General features: G+C 41.4%; 1 protein-coding gene across 2 annotated transcripts in view; it reads left to right on the plus strand.

Annotated features, from left to right (window-relative positions):
• Nucleotides 1–13,824, plus strand: part of SLCO2A1 (solute carrier organic anion transporter family member 2A1) — a 61,531-nt gene extending 47,707 nt beyond the window's left edge. For both annotated transcript variants that reach the window (XM_056564405.1, XM_056564406.1), the window contains exons 8-14: nucleotides 3,221–3,385; nucleotides 5,165–5,351; nucleotides 6,461–6,590; nucleotides 7,137–7,306; nucleotides 7,390–7,454; nucleotides 8,725–8,848; nucleotides 12,896–13,824. In XM_056564405.1, coding sequence (XP_056420380.1) covers nucleotides 3,221–3,385; nucleotides 5,165–5,351; nucleotides 6,461–6,590; nucleotides 7,137–7,306; nucleotides 7,390–7,454; nucleotides 8,725–8,848; nucleotides 12,896–13,016 — 962 coding nt within the window. In that variant the 3' untranslated portion in view covers nucleotides 13,017–13,824. The remainder of the gene's footprint in view (nucleotides 1–3,220; nucleotides 3,386–5,164; nucleotides 5,352–6,460; nucleotides 6,591–7,136; nucleotides 7,307–7,389; nucleotides 7,455–8,724; nucleotides 8,849–12,895) is intronic.
• Nucleotides 13,825–26,155: the final 12,331 nt, after the last annotated feature.

The raw sequence follows: 26,155 nt of genomic DNA on the forward strand, positions 1-26,155 counted from the left end.
TGGGGTCTTTTATGGGGTATTTCTAATATGAAGACCCTTCAAATCCACTTCAAAACTGAACTGGTCCCTGAAAAATAGTGAGTTTGAAAATTTTGTGAAAAATTTCAAAATTGCTACTGAACTTTGAAGCCCTATGGTGTCTTCCAAAAGTAAAAACTCATAAATTTTATGATGCAAACATAAAGTAGACATATTGTATATGTGAACCCAAAAAAAATATATTTTGAATATCCATTTTCCTTACAAGCAGAGAGCTTCAAAGTTAGAAAAATGCAAAATTTTCATTTTTTTCATCAAATTTTGGGATTTTTCACCAAGAAAGGATGCAAGTTACCATAAAATTTTACCACTAAGTTAAAGTAGAATATGTCACGAAAAAACAATCTCGGAATCAGAATGATAACTAAAAGCATTCCAGAGTTATTAATGTTTAAAGTGATAGTGGTCAGAATTGCAAAAAACGCTCCGGTCCTTAAGGTATAAAATGGCCTGGTCCTTAAGGGGTTAAGGAAGTAAGATGTGCTGTAGTTGCTTAGCAGGTAAGGTGTATAGTTTGGCAGTAGATGTGACAGGATTTATTCGGAGCATAGAAGTGATTATCCCAGAACAGGAAAGCATAAAGTTCCATCACAACCTATGAGTATAGCGGGACACACACACAAAGCTTTCTCTTGTTTGCTGCAATGACCATAACTTTTCCATGAAATATTTGGCACCCTTCATAGTCAATCACCATTCAGAAACAGTAATAAGAAGAATTTTGGCAAGAACATTCTTGCATTATGCATCCAACTTGGCAGTGACGGTCAGCTTGTGCTGACTGGTGTCCAGGAGCCTTAAATAACAGGGCAGAAGACATGTAAAATGCAAGTAAATAAATAAGCTGAAAACTGTCACTAAACTACACCTTTTATAGAGTTAATGGGGGGAGAGAAATCGAAACCTGTCCAGAGGAAAAGTTGCCCAGTTGCCCTTAGCAACCAATCAGCTCGCTTCTTTCATTTTTTAAAAAGCCTCTGAAAAATGAAAGAAGCCATCTGATTGGTTGCTATGGGCAACTGGGCAACTTTTTCTTTGCACAGATTTTGATAAATTTCCCCCCCTTAAGGTGCTCAGATGTCAAACTTTATAGATGTCTGTATGAACCTTGCTCTATAACATCCACTTAGCGGAAGTTACTATAAACTGATATTAAAGGGGTATTCTGGCTTTATAGATCTATAGATCGGGTGCAACCACCGAGATGGGGATGTGACATGACACCACGCCCCCTAGTGATGTCACACCACGCCCCCTCCATTCATGTCTATGGGAGGGGGCCATCACGCCCCATCCCATAGACATGAATGGAGGGGGCGTGGTGTGACGTCACCAGGGGGCGTGGTGTGATGTCACATCCCCGTCTCGGAGGCAGCACCCGGCACAGACTGCCGGGGGCTGCACCAAGATCACGGGGGTCCCCAGCGATCATACATCTTATCCCCTATCCTTTGCATAGGGGATATGATGTATAAAGCCAGAATCCCCCTTTGAGGTTTCTCCAGGAAACGCTCTGATCTTGGGGTCCCTATGGAACCCCATTCTTTTGACATGTGTTAAGTGGATAGCTCTAGGCCTGGGCTGTCAGCCACTTCCACATCAAAGATTTGCAGAATGGTGGCTGCCAAGGGTCAGGCATGCAGTTATCAGTATTTAACCACGCAACTTGACTAGCGACATATAATTGGGGGAAGATTAAGTGACTATTACACATAAAGTTTTGGGGGGGGGGGGCAGATTATTCCTGTAGAACTTAACAAGAGAAGAACAAAATTTGATAGACATGGGTGCTTTTGTGATAGTTGGTGCCCACTACAATCTTGAGATGGGGAGCTTCAGGGATAAACTGTATATATGCAGCCCCTTGTGGTCACAGAATGACAGACATTAGACATTGTGTGCCTCAAGATCTGTAAGTGAATGGAAAATGGTCTATGAATGCACTGCCACCAGAAATGAGTGTACTGGGGATAGGTGAGGGAGGGCTCCCTGTATAACACTTGGCTGTATTCTGTCATATTAGACACACAGCAAATTATTTTTGTAATGTTTGAACTAATAGAGTATCACACTTATCTATTTATAATGCTGACAGATCTGCTTCAATGCACATAATACATATTGTATAAGACTGGGGATTATAGTTTTATTTTTGTTAAAAACTACCCAGGAAAAGAACAGTACACTTAAATAGAATGTGTCCGTAGAAAATTACCCATTGTTTAAATTAAGTGTATTTTTAAATAATTTTTGGTGATATTTGGTGCCCAATAATGTCTCCAAATCATCTGAATGGGACAGGTCCTGTCTAGTGTCTATGGGTCATGAGTCCTGCTGTAAAGCATATCACTAAATGCTGTTAATACAGCTCAAGCAAGATGACAGCCATCATGATAATGTAATAAAAATACTAATAAAACAAATTACCATTACAATTAGAAACAGAATAGAAAAAAAAAACATGTTTAAGTGAAACAAAAATCTAGATGACACATTACATTAAAGGGGTACTCCACTGCTTAGCGTTTGGAACTGTTCCGAACACTGAAGCTGGCGCCGGAGCTCATGACGTCATAGCCCCCCTCGAGACGTCACGCCCCGCCCCCTCAATGCAAGTCTATGGGAGGGAGCGTGACAGCTGTGTTATGTCATGAGGGGGCGGGGTTATGACAGCTGACACGCCCCCTCACATAGACTTGCATTGAGGAGGTGGGGATATGACGGGACGAGCTCTGGCACCGGCTCCAGTGTTCAGAACAGTTTGTGCCAAACGTTAAGCAGCAGAGTACCCCTTTAAGGTCAAGTTCACAATGCCGTTATCCTTTGGGTTCGTTTAGCACAAAAGAAAAAGGGCAAAATGGACCCAGAATTAGTGGGAGCACAACTAACATCTACAGGTCCCGACAAATCCCATTGACTTGTATGGAGTCAGTCGGGAATTTGATATTTTACAGGAGTTCATCGGAGAAAAAAAAATAGAACGTGCAGTATTTTTTTCTCCGTTGGACTCCCATCCTTTCGAGGGACAGAGTGGCGGAGCTCCCATTACCGGAGAACACTGACAGTGTGGACGAGCCGTAACACATGTCAGGAGAACATGGTTGTATGTGTCTTACTTGTCTGTAGCCATGTATGGTAACCTGTAGGGTTTAGTTACATATGTTTCTCTCTCCATTTGCAGAGTTCCCAATATACTTTGTGCGTATGCTCATGAACCCGCTCTTCTTGATCCTGGTCCTGTGTCAGTGCAGTTTTTCATCGGTCATCGCTGCCTTGTCTACCTTCCTCAACAAGTATCTAGAGAAGCAATATGGATCCAGCACTTCATATGCCAACTTTCTGATTGGTAAGTGGTACTTTTGACAATATTTTCATCCTTTCCTTTTTTATTTCTTGGGGAACATGGATGTGCACCTCACCTTGCCGATAAAACTCATGACATTCAACAGTTTTTGTCAATATTCATCGAGATCTTTGGCCTTTTCTTGATCTGCGTCCAGCTGGCAGCATGTTCTTATTGTCAGAGAAGATTCTTGGGGAGTTTTGCATTTGGCTTTGCACATATTGTCTTATAAATCTAAAATATGCAGTGTGAGAATTCCTTTTCAAGAAAGTCTAAAAAAGGGAAACATTCATCATCGTATTAAGGAGCCTTGGATGCCAAGAACAGGACAGTAATGTTTATCTAATGGCTTCCATGTTTTCTGGAGGCAGACATACCGTAAAATGTTTCTGGGCTCAGATATGCTGGTGCTGGTATGCCAGGGAACATGGTAAAAGCTAAGCTAAGTGAGTGTCCACCCTCACAAAATTCTGTGATAATTCGCATTCTATCTCTAAAGCATTTGTAGCTTTGTGCTTTCTGATACTGAACTGTAAATTCTCCAAATAGACATATTCTTGGTGATAAACTTCTGGATGCATACAACCTCCACTAGGGGGTACTCTGCTGGAAAACATTTTAAATCAACTGGTGCCAGATTTATAAAATAAATTATAAGTTAAACAGATTTGTAAATTACTTCTATTTAAAAATCTTAACCCTTCCAGTACTTATCAGCTGCTGTATACTACAGAGGAAGTTCTTTCCTTTTTGAATTTCCTTTTTGTCTGACCACAGTGCTCTCTGCGGACACCTCTGTCAATTTTAGGAAATGTCCAGAGCAGGATAGGTTTTCTATGGGGATTTGCTCCTACACTGGATTATTCCTAAAATGGACAGAGGTGTCAGCAGAGAGCACTGTGGTCAGGCAGAAAAAAAATTCAAAAAGAAAAGAACTTCCTGTGAAGCACACAGCAGCTGATAAGTACTGGAAGGGTTAAGATTTTTAAACCGATGTAATTTACAAATTTGTTTAACTTTCTGGCACCAGTTGATTTTATAAAAATGTTTTCCAGTGGAGTACCCCTTTAAAGAGAATCTGACAGCTATTTCACCCGCACTAAACCAAATATATTGGGTTATAGTGCAGGTGAATATCTATAAAAAGAAGAGTAACTTATATGTTCATGTTATGTATGTCTGAAGTTCTGCCCGTTAGAAGCTTTTTGCTATAGCGCACCAGCTCGCACAGCTCCCTCCTGCCACATCAATATTGGATCTCTGCTCACCCCTTTCCATGATGTCAGAGCCGGGTGTAACGAGGAGCAGAGCACTTACCCCCCCACGTCACGGATGGGGGCCGGCCAGGGGGGAATATTGATGAGGCAGGGGGAGCTGTGTGATCCGGCTGTGCATGCTGGTTACACTTCTTTTTACAGCTATTCATCTGCACTATAACCCAGTATATCAGGTTAATGCGGGTGAAATAGCTGTCAGATTCTCTTTAAGAGCTTATTGCAGTTTTCTCCAACTAGCGTGCCTTCAGCTATTGCAAAAGTCAACTCCAAGGATGCCTGACAGCCAAAGGCAGTCTTATTTTTTTCTGTCCCTGTGTAAGCGTGATCTTCAGCATATTACTATTAGGATCAATGTACACAGTGCAGTGATGGAGCTATTTCTTCGGAATGGATACCCTTCCCTATGTTTACATACAGTATAGACATTTCATGGATATAACGATAGTATGTCATTCAGGGTCATTTAACTGTTCTAATCATTCTTTTATGTATCTTGTGTACACAGGTGCTATAAATTTGCCATCTGCTGCGGTAGGAATGCTCATTGGAGGAATCATAATGAAGAAGTATTGTTTCTCTGCCAAGACTATTCCTCGCTTTGCATTGACTGTTCTACTTTCCTCAATTCTGCTCTGCGTACCTCTGTTCTTCATGGGCTGCCCAACACAGAAGCTGGGAAGCTTAACCAGCAGGTACAGAAGTCTACCATGATCATGTGTGCCATGTAGTGAGTGACTATAGTACCTTAAAGGGGTAATCCGAAGATGAAAAGTTATAAACCTATCAGGAATAGGACATAACTAACTGATTTAAGAATGGAGGTCAATTGTCCCCCAAATAACTGGAGCGGCACCACATATGCATGTCCACTACTCCATTCATTGTCTTTGGGTCTTCTCAACATAGCTGGGTTTAGCATTTTTATAACTCCATAACTAAATCCAGTTCACATATATATGAATGAGATTATATAGTCAGGAACTGAAAAGAGTAGACTTTATATACAGCCCTATATGACTAGTAATAACTACAATCATTGTGTATTCACAATAATGGCAATGTGTCACTTCAGTTATTTTTACGGGTTAGAACCAGATACTGATATTTATATTTTGCACATTATTAATTGGGCATTCATATTTAACTTAATTTGTAGATATGTTTTGCAGCAATAGACTAGAAAAGACCCCATTGACTATTAATGGAGTGTTATAAGTATGATATATGACCTGCGCAGAGTTCATTGTGCAGGTAGGGTTGACAGGGGAGTTTTAACTATCACCTATTGTGAATGGTGGATCCTATATTAGCTATATTCTGATTTCACCTTTCACTGCAATTTTGTCATGTGCGGAATCATAGTACAAGTCGTTTTCCACAGCGTATGGATGGTTTGCTGACTCTTACCTATTTTGCTGGTACCGTCATATGCTGAATCCACAGTGGAAAATATACAGCAAATATGCACCATGTGAATACACCCTTAGAGAGCATAACTACCATAGGTTATATTCTGTAATATGAAACGTGACAAAAAAAAGCAAAACCTGACTCCTTTGGAAGAAATATGTCTTCTGTGTAAACACTGTAAATTATATTTATGAGACTTCTTAATATTTGCCCAAATACCAAACACGCCTCAGAATGTTTGGCAGAGATACAAGCTAACATGCCTGACATTATATATTGTATAATACAACTGCATTTCACTCCATGTAGCTTTCCATGTAGTCAGTAATCCACAATAATAAATCACTCATGACTGCTGGCCTTTAACATTGGTCCAATTGATGATTTGCAGTACAAATATGACTTGCATCCAGCAATGTGCTTGCCCAGAACAAGCTTTCCACCCAGTGTGTGGGTCTGATGGAGTGGAATACCTGTCTCCCTGCCACGCCGGATGTAGTGCTTTCAATACTTCATTATCGGTGAGTAGTCCTCATAACGTTGTAAAAATTGCTGCAAGTTAAGTGTTAAATTGTCTACAATGCCAAGATGGATTGTCTTATATGCAGGTCAGGATTATGGCAACAGCAAAAGGGCCAAATGCTCAGGGGCTGCCACCATCTAATGGTCTTTACCACCAATTCCCCCTACTTGTTCTAAGTTGTTTTTTTTTAGCTTAAAGGGGTACTCCGCTGGAAAACATTTTTGTTAAATCAACCTTGTGCCAGAAAGTTAAACAGATTTGTAAATTACTTCTATTTAAAAATCATAATCCTTCCAATACTTATCAGCTCCTGTATACTACAGAGGAAGTTATTTTCTTTTTTAATTTCTTTTCTGATTTCTAATTCCTTTTGACACTTCTTGGCTCAAAAACTGCAGTGGCAGTTTTCCAAAAACTGCAGTGGCAGTTTTCCAAAAACTGCCAGAAAAAAAATTAAAATTAAAATAAAAAGTGGACACTTAGCCTTACTGATGCTCACAAGGCTGCCTACTTTATTGAAGTATGTTTTTTTTACTTAATCCAGGTATATATAAACTGCTCGTGCATGAGTGATAGTTTCCTGGCGGGAACAGCACGGTCGGGATCCTGCCCTGTTAACTGCGCCCACCTCCTACTTCCTGTAATATTCCTCATCTCATTTGCTGCACTTGTTGCCTGCCTGTCTCATAATCCTCTTTACATGATGGTCTTAAGGTAGGTAGAGGTATACATGGGGGACATAATTGAACCCAATGGAAGGGAATACACCACTTAATTTTGTCTTATTTTTATTACAGGGTGGTACCTCAGGATGAAAAATCATTTGCAATTGGAGTTCAGTTTCTTCTTATGAGACTTTTGGGTGAGTTATTAAGATAAGGAAACTATTTAACATTCAGCCTTTTTTTATTGAACATATTGAACTAGGGCAACACCCCTAGGTGCTACCTCAACATGCCTATATATTGTAGATAACACGCATATGCATCATAGAATGCTGGACACCAGTGGCACCTAACAGATCCATTGACTTAAAGGAGATATCGAGTGGTGAAAAACTTATCCCCCTATCCTAAGGATAGGGGATAAGTTTCAGATCATGGGGGGGTCCGACCATTGGGTTCCCCTGTGATCTCCTGTACGGGGCCCCGACAGCCCGCGGGAAGGGGGCGTGTTGACCACCACACAAAGCGGCAGCTGACATGCCCCCTCAATACAACTCTATGGCAGAGCTGGAGCGCTGCCTTCGGCAATCTCTGGCTCTGCCATAGAGTTGAATTGAGGGGGTGTGTCGGCCGTCGCTTTGCGCTGTGGTCAACATGCCCTATCTGGCCAGCGAGCCGGGGCCCTGTACAGGAGATCGTGGGGGGCCCCAGCGGTCAGACCCCCTGTGATCTGAAAATTATCCCCTATCCTTAGGATAGGGGATACGTTTTTCACCACTGGACTACCCCTTTAACACAGAGCAGCATGAAGTGCTAATTTGATGGTATTTTGGGTGGAACCTGAAGTAGTTGCACCTGACAGAGTCTCAAATACAGGTGTGAACCCAGCCTTATAAGTAGTAAAACCTAACAATAAGTATAGAAATTTGGCATCACTATCATGGCACTGACTTACAAAATAATGCAATGATGTCAGATTTACTGTATGGAGATCAACATAAAAATTATATTTTTTTATCTCACCCCACAAATATTTTTGGGGGTTTCGAAAACATTTATTTTATGGTAAAATGAAGGGTACCAAGCAAACAAGTGCTGCTCTGTTGATGTAAAAAAAATAAATAAATAGGAAACAAAGTATTGAAATTAAAAAGTCAATATAATTTAATCCGTATCAATTTTGGGAGACATTGGTAAGTTTTCTTTAAACAATTTCAAACAATTTGTGGGTGACATGGCTGTAGTTGACTTTCATTTAAAGTGTAGCAGCAGCTTTGGAAAGAACAAAAAATACACTCAGGTTCATTTGGAAATTAAATTGCAAACCCCATTGGGTCAGGTACTGATGCTAGTCATGCCAATCTGCTGCAGAATATGTTGGTGCTCTTTGACTAAATAAAATAATTATTACAAAAGGATTAGATGAGGCAGCATGTCTAATTGTATGTCTTTGTATTCGTGTCTCAGCATGGCTGCCAGCCCCAGCGATCTTTGGACTCATCATTGATTCCACCTGTATACAGTGGTCTACCTCCTGCAGCCAGGAAAGAGGAGCATGTCGATATTATGACAATGACCTTCTGAGGAGCAGGTACTTTAATATATTAGTATACAATGACCATTAACTTTTTTTTTCCATTCAATCTTTAGGACTTTTGCCAAGTAGCATCAAAGTCATGAGTATGTCTTCAACCAGGGCTACGTATAAATGGAGTTTGAATTGCTTTTGCTCATACAACAGTCAAAAGAACAGCTGACTGGCTGCTGGCCATTCAGATGTGGCTTATCATATGTATGTAACGGGCAATGAGTGTTGGATACGATATGCCATTCAGCAAGTTTGGCTTTTGGCCATTCCTCAGGGCATTGTTTAAGCAGTCCATCTGGTTTTGACCCTTTAACCCCGTATGGGGATTTGGCAGATAGCTTCTTCTGGGAGGTGTCCTGGTATGGATGGTGGCTGGCTCAGCTGACTAAAGATACAGGCCAAGGTCTAGGGCTACTGGCAGAGATGTGAAGTCAGGACAGGCAAACAAATCAGGGCGGGCAGCAGAGGTTCATAGTAAACAGTCCAGGTTATCCACAGGGAAGACAATATACTAAAGAGGATCATGCTGGAATGTAGTCAGGGAACAGGCAGAGCAGAGGTTAAATACCAAAACAAATACTGTACACATGCAGAGATACACCTTTACAGGAATACTATGCAATCTTTCCTCAGACAAAGTGGAGCAGGCATGGTTGCCTAAAATAACAGGTGATTAGACAGGGGAAGGATTTGGATGTGCACAATGGCCTTTAAGGAAACAAAGGGCAGAGACAAAAGCAGATGTTTGGCAGCAGAGAGGAGCACAGACTAGGTGGCATCGATTTAAGGTAATCCGGTAGCAATGCATGGTAAAAGCAGTATTACCCTAGCGTGAGCAGACAGCCGGCACTATAATTTGATGCGTAGACCAGGTCCATTAGACATTGGAACGGAGGACTAAAAGAAGGACGGCCTCTCATGGGACTCTCTTTATGATGTTCAGATAGGCCCTGATGCAGCATATGGCCAGAGGTTAATTTTATAAACAACATTTGAAGATGCAATGTGCCTGAGACACAATGACATAATATGTCAGATTCAATGCCCCTCGAAGTCATAGGTGAGACAAGAAAAAAAATAACAAAACTGTTCCACTGCTTTCTGAAAATGTATACTGCCAGTGATGAAGCACCAATTCTACCACTAGGGCTACAGGCAACAGATGTCCCCAGTCATTTACTTTATGATAACACCACCCCTGAGGAGATTGCGTTGCATTGGAACGCGCGGGGCTTCTAGTGGACCTCGTACTTGCTATCGTTCTAACCTCTGATTGGTATCTGTAACTCTGTTTATATTGCATAAAGTATTATACCGGATGTCCAGTTCTATTTTCAAACACTGTAGTCACATACTTTATTTGCTATCTTTTTTTCACCATGTTTTTTGCACTTGCCACTTTATTTCTTATTGGTGATTTTATATGATATTATGGTACATTTTTCTTGGAACAGTGTTTATAGGATGTATAACTATTTGCATATGTCATTATTGTACTGGTATCCAGACCGATACAGGCCCTACCATGTTGATGTCAGGCCCCTTGTTGAGTCTTTTAAAGGAAAACTGTCATCAGTTAACCGCACTTACCTGTTGGTACACGAATATAGTGTGTGAGACACTGATGACAACCATACTTACCTGATCCTGTTCCGTGGTCCTGTTGTCCCACTTATCTTGCTTTGTATCTTCTGTTCTGGGGCTGACTTTAGACATGGGTGGAGCTTCCTGATGTCCCTGCTGCTGGTCCCCGCTACGAGCAGGCCTGGGAAAACAGCAGCAGTAACATGAGGACGCTCCGCCCATGCCCCAAGCTGGCTCTGGAATGAAACATACGGACCAAGATAATGGGAAAACAGGACTACAGAACAGGATCAGGTAAGTCACCCACACTTCACGCCTGTACCAACAGGTTAGTTTGGGTAACTCTGATTACAGTTTTCTTTTAAGTGCTTTTAGATATTGTATCCCTTTTTTTCTTGTGTTGCCTGATAAACGTAATATTATTGCAATATTTTGGTGTGCATAGTTCATGGTGCTCTTCCGCATGTTTCTTCTTCTTTGATACTTGTCATGGTTGGCACGCTATAGCACCCCTCCTTACTGACCAGTTCAGCCCCCCCCCCCCCTTGCTGTGTTGTTGGTTTCTGATATGAGCAATGTAGTATTCACCGCTCTGTGCCTTCTAGAGTATCAGGGAATCTTTAAAGGGGTACTCCGGTGAAATTTTTTTTTTTAAATCAACTGGTGCCAGAAAGTTAAACAGATTACTAAATAACTTATATTTAAAAATCTTAACCTTTCTAGTACTTTTCAGCTGCTGTATGCTCCACAGGAAGTTATTTTCTTTTTAAATGTCTTTTCTGACTACAGTTGTGGTGATACAATACAGGAATATGGGTGCACTACTGTGGTGGATGTATACAATGACATTGGCTATCCCTCAACACTGATGTTAAAATTGAGACATTGGCCAATATATCCTTATATGAAGGACATACCAGAGCCCGCACACCAACGCCAAGGTTTCTCAAAATGGCGCTGGACCTAACACTACTCCTACCTGTGCGTGATAAGCAAAACAGGGGCCAGTGGGCAATTATGGCAGCATCCGGTCGACACAGTTGTGGTGACCCACGGTGTATGGCGGGATTACGGGGTGTAGCGGTGTAGGTAGTGAGGCCAGATGGTATTAACCCCTGGGGCAAGATGTTTTTAACCCCTAGTGTTCTTGCTGCCAGGATATGGTTGTATGGTGTAGGGCACCGCTGACAACCATGCCAGAAACGGAATATATTAAATGAGAGTCCAAAGCAAGTTTTGATGCAACTGGAACTTTACTGAAGAAGGCAGTATAACATTTCATACAGATAGCCAACTTCCACAGAGGTCACCGGGACACAGGGAACCTTTCAGGTTTGCTTGGGCTTGTAGTGGTAATAATAATGATGCAGGCCACTGTGCTACTGTTATGACTTTGGTAGGGACAATAAAGACTTGATTTGTAGACATAGATGAGACTTACAGATTAGATGTGGCTGCAGACTTGTAGACAGGGGTCAAGTCTTGGGGAAAAAAAGTGTGGGAACTCACCCAAGAGTTCCGCTCAAGGGCTGGTCCTGCAGGACTACTGCTAATGGGAACATTGTTCCTGCTGTGGAAAAAGTGCTGGAACCACGTTCCCACGCGTTCCTGCAGGACTTGAGCCCTGCTTGTAGGCTTTGGCCTAGCTGTACTGGACTGAACTTGTACAGGACTTGTGCTTGCTTTACTGTCCAGGAAGTAAAGAGAAGAGAACAGAGAGTCCGAGAGACCTAGTGTGGAGACTACAGCCTTTATATATCAGGGGCTGGACTAAAGCCTATTGGTAGCTGGTTGCCTGTGGTTACCTGTGCCTCTGGAACTCTGGGTATCAGGTGATCACATATCATATGACCATGCCACATGACCTTAGGAAGGTCCTATACACTTTAAACATCCTAATAACCTTTGTACTTAGCTTATATTCACTCTACAATACTTATAATAAATGTACATGAGTAATATACAATAGAAATCATAATAATGACCTAGGGGGATCCTGCAGGAGAGCCCTGTGAACTGGAGGAACTCTACCTGGGGGACTTTAGGAACTGTACAGAACCACGTTCTGTACCGGGACACGACACAGTGCTCTCTGTCTCAGGAACTGTGCAGCGCAGGAGAGGTTTTCTATAAGGATTTGCTTCTGCTCTGGACAGTTCCTGAGACAGACAGAGTTGTCAGCATAGAGCAGTGTGGTCAAACAGAAAGGAAATTCAAAAAGAAAATAACTTCCTCTGAGTATACAGCAGCTGATAATTACTGGGAGGATTAAGACTTTTAAATAGAAGTAATTTACACATCTGTTTAACTTTCTGGTACCAGTTGATTTAAAAAAATAAAATAAAAATGCTTTTTTACCAGAGTACCCCTTTAACAAGTAGTCATAAAGTCAGCATGTATTGTTTACATAAAAAGACATAATAATATGGGTTAGGATTAATTTAATGTACTATCCTTTCTCCATAGGTACCTTGGTCTCCAGATGGGATACAAAGGCTTGGGTGTACTGCTGCTTAGTTGTATTGCCTGGAAAGTAAAGAGGAGCAGAGAATACAACTTACAAGAGAAAAATTCCGGAGTGGCATAGCCTCTCTCCTCCATAGCTCAGGCTGCTGGATGAAAGCCTTTTGACTTTCCTTGAAACTGTATTCCTCAGGGGCCCGGACACTGCAGACTCTGCCAGGGGCCCTCTTAGTAATGCAAATTACATAGCTGAAGATCAGCCGGGCAGGACTTATAAAACAAGCTGTCCAACTACAGTCAGGAAAACCCAAGTTCACCTGGTGGAGAAGATACAAGTGCCCAATCCACGGCTGCACAGACGTACAAGTAAAAATTGCACTCACGTTCACCAATATGTATGCATATATATCACTTATGCCTCCTAATCCTGCTGCTGTACATAGAAGAAACCATGGTGCTGGAGCCTGGGAGTGATGGACTCGGATCAGACTGGAGTATGGATACCCGGCATAGCATTAAAAAAACACACTTTTTTTTTTTTTTTACGGTATTTAATCTGCCGCAAGCATTTTTCGTACAAGTTTTGAGCATTTTGAGGTTGAATAGTCCAATGCTATTATCATACTGCAGGGCGTCATTCAGTTTCCAGAGGTCAAACTGGAATATCTGGGCTGGGCTGTAACCGAATCAGAGAATGTAAAAGGAAGAGCTTGAGTTGGGATATTATGAAAGACAGATGTGCGACTTGTATTCGATTCTTTATCGACCAGCAGAAGAGAGCACTTTCTCCATGATCACAATCTTAGAGAGTGCAGGGAGGAGCCTTATTGTGTTGCTGTAGATGGTGTGAATGGAATCAAGAAGCTTGATACATTAAAGGGGTATTCCCCTGGAAAACATTTTTATATATATATATATATATATATATATATATATATATATATATATGTATATCAACTAGTGCCAGAAAGTTAAACAGATTTGTAAATCCCTTCTATTAAAAAATCTTAATCCTTCCAGTACCCATCAGCTGCTCTATGCTCCAGAGATGCTCTTTTCTTTTTGAATTTCTTTTCTGTCTGACCACAGTGCTCTCTGCTGATACCACTGTCCATTTTAGGAACTGTCTGGAGCAGGATAGGTTTGCTATGGGGATTTTCTTGTACTCTGGACAGTTCCTAAAATGGACAGCGGTGTCAGCAGAGAGCACTGTGGTCAGACAGAAAAGAAATTCAAAAGAAAAGAACTTCCTGTCTAACATACAGCAGCTGATAAGTACTTAAAGGATTAAGATTTTGAAATAGAAGTAATTTACAGATCTGATAACTTTCTGGTACCTGTTGATTTTAAAAAAAAAAAAATTTCCAGGGTAGTACTGCTTTAAAGTTGGCCAAACCCAACTCTATAGCAGTGGTTTCCAAACCGTGGACCTCCAGATGTTGCAAAACTGCAATTCCCAGCTGTCCGGGAATGTTGGGAGTTGTAGTTTTGCAACATCTGGAGGTCCACAGTTTGGAGACCACTGATCTATTGTGTATGGGGCAGCCCATTTTAACATGCCAGGTGCTTTCCTTCTGTAGGAGATCTGATTAAGGGTATGTCCACATGGCAGAATTCCGTATGAATATTCCGCATGGACATTCCGCAGCAGCAAAGTCCCATATATTTCAGTAGGATTCTGCTGCTCTGTTCACACGGCAGAATTTCCGCAGCAGCAAATCCTAATTCTGGCACCCGCTAAGAAATTTTCGAGCGTGTTCTGCCGGTGCTCTGCTGTCTGTGGAATGTCCGCATGGACATTTTTAGTACGGACATCCCACCGTGTGAACATAGTCCCAAAACTACAAGGACACTCAAGCAAGTTGTGCATGCATGTTTATGAGGAGGATTGTTCCATCCTCTTTATAACACAAGGGGCCTTTCCAATTGTGATTACCTCCTTTATAGGGTCGTGTTCCGCTGCAGCAGAGTCCCATTGATTTCAATTGGATTCTGCTGCACTGTGCATACGGTGGAATTTCTATTCTGGCATCTGCAGAAAGAATAGACATGTCTATTCTTTCTGCGGATTTCGCTCGGAACTGCATTGCCGTCTATGAGATACATCGGGACCAATGGCATCATTGCAACACAACAGTTCTATTTCATTTGGCCAGCTATTGTTGGAAAGAATATTTTAGAATCAGGAAAAGAAGCATTCAGCAAACAGAAGTTCTGTCCTAATTCTTGAAAGCTGATAATTATATATATATATATATATATATATATATATATATATATACAACTTAATATGATTTGTGAGAGAAATCAAAGTATTGAAAGTAAAATATGTTACAGGTTTACATGCAATTGTACTTTTGATAACTTATTCCCTTTATCCCAATTGTGATTCTGCCCCCTAGTGGTGCATATGTTACCCAAAGTGTCAATTTACTAAGATCTGAGGAAAATAAGAGCAACTTTAGGCTATGTTCACACTGCAGGATTTCCGCAATTCCCCCTTTGACTTCAATGGGATTCTGCCGTGTAATTCTGTAAAATATAAGACTGGTCCTATATTTTTGGAAGAAGGTAGAATTTCTGCGGTGAAATGCCCATTCCGCTGTTTAAATGGGACCGGGAATCCCATTGAAATCATGCGGACAGTAAATTTCGGACAAATTTCCGGCAGAATTCTTCCGTGGCATTCGAATGGAAATTCCGTCCTGTGAACATAGCCTCATGATGACCGAGCGGGAGGCAGCAGTCAGTTACATTTTTATAAAAAAAAAAAGAAAAGAAAAAAAACCTGCTTGCTATATTTTTTCTGTATATAGAACTATATACATGTAAAATAAATATAGATAAGAAAATCTAAATAGCCAACTATAATCACCCAAGAGACCATATAACCAATATATGTATTATATGGAACAGTAGACTGTACAATGGGTACACAGTTTAGCTGCCCATGTGTGCGGGTGACTTCAGCAATGGTCTTATTACCTTAGAACAGTGGTCTCCAAAATGTGGACCTTCAGCTGTAGCAAAACTACAACTCCCTACAACTTGTAGTTTTTGCAACATCTGGAGGTCCACAGTGTGGAGACCACTGACGAAGAAGAATTCAACAGTCAGAATTTATAACAAATATTTGCCGAATCCTTCTATTGTAGCAACTCCCTCTACCTCTTCTTGAAGTACTTTGTATCCATTTTTTGCAATAGTTTTGTACTTAGGCTGTAGGCAGCACAATATCAGGGCTCATGTCCTGCTGGAACATGTGGGAACTGAGTTCCTGCACTTTTTCCACAGCAGGAACACCGTTCCCATAAGCAGGAGTCCTGCACGACCAGCTCTTGAGTGGAAATCTTGGGTGAGTTCCCACACTTTTTTTCCCACGACTTGACCCCTGTACAATATACTATACTATATGCATTATATATATATATATATATATATATATATATATATATATGTACATTATATGTCAGGTGATCCAGCATAGTCGTCCCCTGGTGTGGTTGCACTGGATCAGAAGATGTTGCAGTATTTTTTATCTACGCTGGGGGGTCAACTATGTCAGATCATCCAAAGATCCAGAGCCTGCCCTATATCACTCTATGGGCCCCTGGATATGACGCTTCATACAACTGATCCAGATGGTTACATTTAGCATTTCCAACCGGGACGGCTCTGGATCAGTGGATAAATGTGAACCCAGCCATACCTATATATCAGTGTTTCCCGACCAGGGTGCCTCCAACTGTTGCAAAACTACAACTCCCAGGATGCCCGGACAGCCAACGGCTGTCCGGGCATCCTGGGAGTTGATGTTTTGCAAAAGCTGGAGGCAACCTGGTCGGGAAACACTGATATATATTTATCAACTTCTGCACTAAGGCTGTGTTCACATGGTCGTCTAGACCCGTCTCATTCTTCTACCATCAAAAAAAAAAAAAAAAAAACAGACTTTAAAAAAATAAATAAAAGAAATGGACAATAACGGATGAAAACTGATGTTATCCATTTGGATCCGATATTGTTCAGTCAATAAACCCCAAAAATTATTATTTTTTTGTTCTGAGCATGCTCAGAAGTAAAAACGGATCAAAAAACGGATGCAAACGGATGACATTAAAGGCTCATCCGGTTTCCATAGACTTCAATGTTAAATGGTTATTTTCTTCAGTTTTTTTTTTTTTTTGTCTGTGATTTGTCTCAAATTTCCTTTTTATGTCACTTTTTGCGACAAACAATTGCGCCAAATGGTTTAGAACAAAATCACTGATTTCACTTTGTTAGTCGTGATTTCAGTTACAATCATTCTTTGGTCTGGAATTCATTAAAGGGGTAGTCCAGTGGTGAAAAACGTATCCCCTATCCTAAGGATAGTGGATAAGTTTGAGATCACAGGGCGTCCGACCGCTGGGGCCCCCCGCAATCTCTCTGTACGGGGGCCAGGCTCTCCAGCCAGATAGCGGGTGTCGACCCCTGCACGAAGCGGCAGCCAACACGCCCCCTCAATACATCGCTATGGCAGAGCCGGAGATTGCCGAAGGCAGCGCTCCGGCTCTGCCATAGAGTTGTATTGAGGGGGCGTGTCAGCCGCCACTTCTTGCGGGGGTCGACAAGCCCCCTTTGCGCGGGCTGCCGGGGCCCCGTACAGGAGATCGCGGGGGGCCCCAGCGGTCGGACCCCCCGCGATCTGCAACTTATCCCCTATCCTTAGGATAGGGGATAAGTTGTTTACCACTTGTTCACTACTGGACTACTCCTTTAATTGCGACTTTTCGATTTGGCGCAAGTTTAGGCGCAAATACCTTCATTTAGGCGCAAATCTACACCATGAATAAAGTGACAGAGAAAATGGCTACAACAATAGAATATCCCAAATTCAGATTTACTGCCTGGAATTCTGGAATCTGCGCCTTTTGTAGGGCTACATTTGTGCCAAAATAACAAACTTGCGTACGACAATTGATAATTTTGGCGCAAATATGCTCCATTTGACGCAAAAAAAAACATACATAAGATCACACATTGCTACACCATTATTGATACATGTCCCCCGGTGTCTTTTTCTGTAGCTACTTTTCTGTAAATATTAATGTTAGTGTCGTTCCAAGTATCTTTTTGGAGTCCTGTAGATCAGTTATTTATAAAGAATCCTTATTTGTCTTCTTATTTATCACTCAAGTGTTCTCGGGTTGGTCAGTAAGGTATATTCACATGTGCAGTATCTACAGCAACTTTCCCACTGTGGATTTGAGCCGTAGCAGATTTTCCACAGTGGAATCTCCGTGGCGGAAAATACACAGCAGATTACATTGATTTTGTAATCTGATGCCAATTTCCTACTCCGGAATGTTCGCATGTTGGTATTTTGCTGCAGATTTTCTGCAGCTGATTTTGCTGCCCATTGACTTGCAACGATAAAAGCAAGACACAATCAACTACCACCAAACCAACAGGCAGAGCAGGGTGCACAGTAGGACTCGGCAGATGCCACTGCAGCTCGTCAATCTTCTGCCACGACCCTATTCCACTCAAATCCCACGCACAAACTAAAATTTATTTATGTAAGAAACACTTAAAGGTAGGTAAATTTCCATGACCAATAATACTGGTATACAAGGAGTAAATATATATCACCACAAAATAAAAAAGAAAGTCCAGCAACTCACCGCAAAAAACATTCAGTGAATAACGGCCACCATGGATGTCCGGGATTAGAGATGAGCGAACTTACAGTAAATTTGATTCGTCACGAACTTCTCGGCTCAGCAGTTGATAACTTATCCTGCGTAAATTAGTTCAGCTTTCAGGTGCTCCGGTGGGCTGGAAAAGGTGGATACAGTCCTAGGAAATAGTCTTTTCCAGCCCACGGGAGCACCTGAAAGCTGAACTAGTTTATGCAGGAAAAGTCATCAACTGCCGAGCCGAGAAGTTCGTGACGAATCGAATTTACTGTAAGTTCGCTCATCTCTATCCGGGATCTTGCGGGAAGCTCAGAGGCTACAAACCTGTAGGTTTCATGCAACCAGCACTTCTTCCGGCCCCAGATGGGGCCGGAAGAAGTGCTGATTGCACGAAACCTACCGGTTTGTAGCCTCTGAACTTCCCGCAAGATCCTGGACATCCATGGTGGCCGTTAATGTTTTTTGCGGTGAGTTGCTGCACTTTCTCTTTTCTCTTCATTATTCCAGTACTTACTCTATGGATTCATTAGCACCACCGCCTATTTCAGTTGTTCCATTTTTCAACCGTTGTGACTTTTTTTTTTTTTTCCCTTTTATACATCCTATTGATTGCGTTGGGTGTTTTGGTCAGGTGCCTCCAGCTGTTGCTTTCTTCATTATCAGTAAACTTAGGACAAGGGTGGTGCGGTTCCTGAAAAAAAGAAGCAATGTGTTTTGTTAAAGGAGTACTCCCGTGGAAAACTTTTTTTTTTTTTAAATCAACTGGTGTCAGAAAGTTAAACAGATTTGTAAATTACTTCTATTAAAAAAATCTTAATCCTTCCAGTACTTTTTAGGGGCTGTATACTGCAAAAATGCTTTTATTTTTGGATTTCTCTGATACTGTCACAACCACAGTGCTCTCTGCTGACCTCTGATGTCCATTTTAGGAACTGTCCAGAGCAGGAACAGTTCCTAAAATGGACAGCAGAGGTCAGCAGAGAGCACTGTGATCATGACATCAGAAAAATCTAAAAAGGAAAGAATTTCCTCTGTAGTATACAGCCCCTAAAAAGTACCGGAAGGATTAAGATTTTTTAATAGAAGTACTTTACAAATCTGTTTAACTTTCTGGCACCAGTTGATTTTAAAAATACGTTTTCCGCGGGAGTACCCCTTTAATCTTACATATGCCTTATAACAGTTATTCAAAGCCCCAAGCATAAGTCCTGGCATGGTCAGATTTGTCAGAGTGATTATTACAGTAGGTTCTCCTGTGCTGGAACTACAAGCCTCATCATGCTCTTTCCTTAGCCAGGTATACCAGGATTTATAGATCTCTATGGCTAGCTCTCTACAAGTGGCCTACCTCTGAAGTATTCCTAAGATACGTGTATATGTAAGACATTAGAAAGAATAGTAAAGTAGTTGTCTGTGGTGCAGAATTGTCATTGCTGTAAATACTTAGTACCAGGCTGTTAGCAGGGTGTATGTATAGTGCCCTGTCTGGTAATTGATATAGTCCTACCTGGGCATTTTGTCCTACTCAGCAATATTTTTTCACTGTTAACCTAACACTGGTAATCTGTTAATATGTTTGTTATGTAAATTATATATAAACATGTATATGTATTTATACTGTGTACTGTCTCATTTCTTTTTGGTTAATAATGGCTAAATAGAAGAAGAAAAATGGACCTCCCCTACAGTCATTTGACCTATGGTCAGGTTATTTCTTCCCCTTATAATTTACATTAGCCCAACAGAGGGCAAAAAAGTGTCATTTTATCCTCCATCAGTCAGGTGAAGTATAGGGTAGCGTAGTACACTATGCTATTCAACAGCCAGGATCTTGTAAAAAAGTTTATGTTAAATGGATATCACAATAGTCTATTGGTGATAGATGTGAACATCGCAGAGGGAGCACAAATGTCGCTAGGCGGTGAATGTTTGTGGGCTGGCTGGGACCTGTGGTCCTACACTGTTCTAAGTCGTGGTTACACTAGCTCAAGGGTTTCCAAAGCTTCATCCCACTCTCCATGGGCTAGCACAGTGAAAAGGGGGCTGCACAAGTAGTGTAGGTGGCCATGGTTCCTGGGAGTACTTTCTGTAAAGTTATACTGTTAGGGTATGTTCACACGGGCGGATTTTTTTGCGGGTTTTCCGCTGCGTATTTGAAAGTGGGCAGGCTCTTTTCGGCTGTCCACAGCAGATTTTCCGCAGCAGAATTAACGCTGCGGAAAATCCACCGCAGTCCCTACTGACTTCAATGGGGCTTGCGGTGGATTTTCTGCAGCGTAAATTCTGCAGCGGAAAATCTGCTGTGGACAACCGAGAAGAGCCTGCCCACTTTCAAATACGCAGCGGAAAACCTGCAAAAAAATCCGCCCGTGTGAACGTCTATTGCCTAAATGCCAGTTTCTCCTCACTATAAGGGTGCTTTCACACTGAGTAATTCAAGAGGAATTCATGAGGAATAATTTCGGTCAGGAAATTGTTGCCTTCTCCATCAAGCGGAATTCAAGCGGAATTTCCATGCGGAAATGAAGAGGAATGAAGGAGGAGGCTATTTAATCTACTTTTCTGAATTCCGCTTGAATTCTGCTCGAATTCCGCTTGAAAACGATGTCGGCAGAATAGATTTCTACCATTGACTTCTATTGGATTCTGCTCGCGGATTCCACTTGAAGAATGAACATGTTCTTTCTTCAAGCGGAAAGGAATTCAGCGTCGGAATTCTGCTAGCAGAATTTCCGCAATGTGAACAGTCCAGCAGAAATAACATTAAAGTCAATGGGCAGAAGGGATGTGCATTCATTTGGAGCGGAGAATTCAAGAGGAATTACTCGAGTAAATTCCTCATGAATTACTCAGTGTGAAAGCACCCTTATAGTGAAGAGAAACTGGCATTTAGGCAATAGACAGTGATGGCAAAAGGTAGCGTTTGTAATACACAAGGTGGTGGTGCATAAACCCAGAAAAAATGCAAGTCAATTATGCACATAGATGAAATAAGGATGCACTCACCGGTTATTTGTGGAAAATCTGGGTGAAGTGTATTGACTAAGGCAAGGTTTCATCATCAATGGTGGAAGGGAGGAACACAGATGCCATTGACGATGTAACCTCCATTGACTATGTAACCTTGCCTCAGTCAATAAACTTCACCCAGCTTTTCCACGAATGACCGGTGAGTGCATCCTTATATCTTCTTTATGCATGCTTCCTGTAAAGTGTCCAGCAGAATGGCACGTCAGGTGCCCTAGATGTTTCTGTGCAGATAACAGGCCAGACACCAGAGTGGTGCAAATGCAAAGTAGTCTTTACATAAATAAGAAAAGGCACAGTAACAATGGACGAAGTATGGATGGAATTAAGGTAAAATGCCTTAATTTCATTCTAGCCTACACTAGCAATAGTCCCAAGTTCTCTTTCCCGAAGGGTATTTAACAACTGGTTGGCTTACAGTAGATTCTTGAAAAAGTCTTTACTTACTCGTGAGCTGCAATGTTCCAATGTTCACCGCATGGAGAAGGTCCTGTGAAGATGTGTAACTGGGGCAGCCACTTAGTTTTAAGGCCTGGAATGAAGCCCTAAAGGGTCAGAGGATAGCCATGTTCAAGTTTCCCCTCAAACTCCATCTCTTTCTCTCTCAAAGAATGTTTCCAATGCAAATTGTATGAGACTTTATCTAGTTCCTTGACAAACCCCTGCCAATTCAGTAGCAATATTACCAAAGAACAATAAAAAAAAAGTTCAAAAGTCTATCAAAACAATGAACTATCAACAGTACAAAAGTACAACAAGTAGAAAAAAACGATAAAAGCAAGACACAATCAACTACCACCAAACCAACAGGCAGAGCAGGGTGCACAGTAGGACTTGGCAGATGCCACTGCAGCTCGTCAATCTTCTGCCACGACCCTATTCCACCCAAATCCCACACACAATAAACTAAAATGTATTTATGTAAGAAACACTTTAAGGTAGGTAACTTTCCATGACCAATAATACTGGTATACAAGGAGTAAATATATACCACCACACAATAACTGGATAATACCGCCATACTGTACTGAATAATACCACTATATACAGACCAGTATACTATACAGGATCTGTATACTATAGAAGTGATTATATACAGGACCATATGGCGGTAGATACCAGCTGTACAGAGATCTGTATACTATATAAGTGATTATATACAGGACCATATGGCAGTAGATATCAGCTGTACACAGGATGGGTACACCATATAAGTGCTTACAGTTACATTTTGGGACTCACAATTACGTCTTTTCTGATCAGCGGCATCCTCTTTCATTTTCTTCTATGTCCGGATCAGACCGCCATGTGGATCTCCACAGGACAAACATGTCAGACTCTATATTTTTTCAGTGCCCTCCCCTCCTCTACGAAATCTGCACATCTATAGGCCCATAAACTGTAATAATGCCTTCCTTGGTGTCCTGCACAGTAAAAGGGCAGTTAGGTAAGTAGCCAGGTAAATAGGTAACTAGGTAGGTTGATCAGGAAGCCAGATATGTAGGTAGGTGACTAGCCAGGTAGGTAGAGGGCTAGCTAGGTAGTTAGGCAGCTATGTATGAAGGGCAGGTATGTACATAGTTAGGTAGCCAGGTATGTAGGTAAGTAGTTAGGCATCCAGGTATATAGTTATGTAGCACCCCCTTTCCTGTAGGTATAGGCAGCAGAGTTAACAGTTAATTCCCCTCCCCCTTTTCCCATAGGTATAGGCAGCAGTTAACACCCCAACCTTTCCCCATAGATATAAGCAGCAGTTAACCCCCCCTTTTCCCATAGGTATGGGCAGCAATTAATCCCCCCTCCCTCTTTCCCCATAGTCACTCCCCCTTTCCACATAGGTATAGGCAGTAGTTAATCCTCCCCCCCCCTTTCCCCATAGTTAACCCCCCTTTCCCCATAGGTATAGTCAGCAGTTGATCCCCCCCACTCTTTCCCCATAGTTAACTCCCCTTCCCCCATAGGTATAGGCAGTAGTTAATCCCCCCCCCTCTTTCTCCATAGTTTACTCCCCTTTCCCCATAGGTATAGGATGCAGTTAATTCCCCCCCCCCCTTTCCCCATAGGTATAGGATGCAGTTAATCGCCCCCCTCCCCCCTTTCCCCATAGGTATAGGATGCAATTAATCCCCCCCTTTCCCCATAGGTATGGGATGCAGTTAATCCCCCCCCCCCCCCCTTCCATAGGTGTATGCAGCAGTGAATACCCGGCCGGTCAGTCCTCCCCTGGTTTAACCCATTAAGGACCACAGGTTTTGCAGATTTTACACTTTCGTTTTTTTCTCATCACCTTGTAAAAATCATAACGCTTTAAATTTTGCACCTACAGACTCATATGAGGGCTTATTTTTTGCACCACAAATTGTACTTTGTATTGACATCAATCATTTCACCACAAAATTTACAGCGAACCCAGAAAAAAAGTTTTTGGGGGGGATTCCAATTCTACACAGTACACTTTTCAGTAAAAATGACACCATACATTTATTCTGTAGGTCCATACAGTTAAAATGATACCCAATTTATATAGGTTTTCATTTTATTTTACTACTTTAAAAAAATTATAACTACATGCACTTTTGACTTTTTGATAAATTTTTATGATTTTTTATAGGGTATACAAAGTAACTAGAGATGAGCGAATTTACAGTAAATTTGATTCATCACGAACTTCTCGGCTTGGCAGTTGATGACTTATCCTGCATAAATGAGTTCAGCTTTCAGGTGCTCCGGTGGCTGGAAAAGGTGGATACAGTCCTAGGAAAGAGTCTCCAGCCACCGGAGCACCTGAAAGCTGAACTAATTTATGCAGGATGAAGTCATCAACTGCCGAGCCGAGAAGTTCGCGACGAATCGAATTTACTGTAAATTCGCTCATCTCTAAAAGTAACCAAAAATACGCAATAATGGACTTTGGAATGTTTTTTACATGTTCGCCATTGACCGTGTGGTTCAATTAACATAGTATTTTTATAGTTTGGACATTTACACATGCAGCAATACCACATGTTTATTTTTATTTTTGTTTACATTTGTTTTTTTTCTATGGGAAAAGGGGGGGGGGGGTGATTCAAACTTAAATCACATTTATTGTTATGATTTCACCGCGGCGGTTCCGAACCGCTCTGCTGAGCTAACCGACAGTGATTTCTCACAGTTTAGACGCCGCAATGAACTTTGATCGCGGCATCTAAAGGGTCAATATCGGACATCAGCCCAGTTGGCGATGTCCGGTATTAGCTGTATGTCCTGGTTGCCAATAGTAACCGGGACACAGCAGATAGGAAGCGCGCTCAGCTTCTGAGCACACTTCACATTACAGGAGTCGGCCACAGACGTGAATACATGTCCGTGGTCAATAAGGGGTTAAAACTGGGCTCGTAGCAGGAGAGAGCGTACCTGTAGTGTATACAGTATATTGTACACACAACTCTGAACATGCATGTTAGAAACACTATAAAATTACTAGGATTTGCGATGCACTCACTAGAGGGCAGCATTTTCTAAAACAGCAGGAAAGATTAAAGATTACATTGCGTAAAGGTTTCATGGAAAAAAAAGTGACTGAAACAATTTGCAGATTTTTATAAATATAAGTTTTTTTCTTATTCCTTATAAAATGAAAACTAGACAATATTATAGAATGGTGTGCGACTCTCTAGCAAATCCTCGCTTATAGATTTATGTTCATAGATTGCCGTATATAACCACCTGAATTTGACAGGTTCTCAAGGCTTTTTAATCATTTTTTGTCATTGCATTTTTGCAGCAGCAGTGATAAAAGTTGTGACATGTGAGTTAATCTCTGGGAAAGATGATTATGGGGCAATTTTTCCCCAATGAGTTAGTAGAAAAAGCAGTTTTCTATGGAAAGAAGTAGGCCTCGTTCATACAGTTCTCTTGTTAGACTGGTGTCACATAGTGTTTGTCAGAAAAAGCCATGTTTTCCATGAAGGTTTCCCTGCATTTTTAACAGCATTTCTTTGCTTAAGCCAGATGTCAGCTGGAACTCAATGGGGATTTGGGAAATAAAAAATGCCCTACAAACAATGCTTCTGTGTGATGTTTCTTCCCATGCAATTTAGCAATTTTAAAGGGGTATTCCAGGCAAAAACTTTTATTTTTATATAGATATATATATATATATATATATATATCAACTGGCTCCAGGAAGTTAAACAGATTTGTAAATTACTTCTATTAAAAAATCTTAATCCTTCCAATAGTTATTAGCTTCTGAAGTTTTCTGTCTAACTGCTCAATGATGATGTCACGTCCCGGGAGCTGTGCCTGATGGGAGAATATCCCCATAGGAGCTGAACAGCTCCCGGAACGTGAGTCATCAGAAAGCAGTTAGACAAAAAACAGCAACTCAACTTCAGAAGCTAATAACTAGTGGAAGGATTAAGATTTTTTAATAGAAGTAATTTACAAATCTGTTTAACTTTCCGGAGCCAGTTGATATATATAAAAAAAAGTTTTTGCCTGGAATACCCCTTTAACCCCTTCAGGACGGAGCCCATTTTGGCCTTAAGGACCGGAGCGTTTTTTGCACATC

The sequence above is a fragment of the Hyla sarda genome, chromosome 3, assembly GCF_029499605.1.
Source record: "Hyla sarda isolate aHylSar1 chromosome 3, aHylSar1.hap1, whole genome shotgun sequence".
Taxonomy (NCBI): domain Eukaryota; kingdom Metazoa; phylum Chordata; class Amphibia; order Anura; family Hylidae; genus Hyla; species Hyla sarda.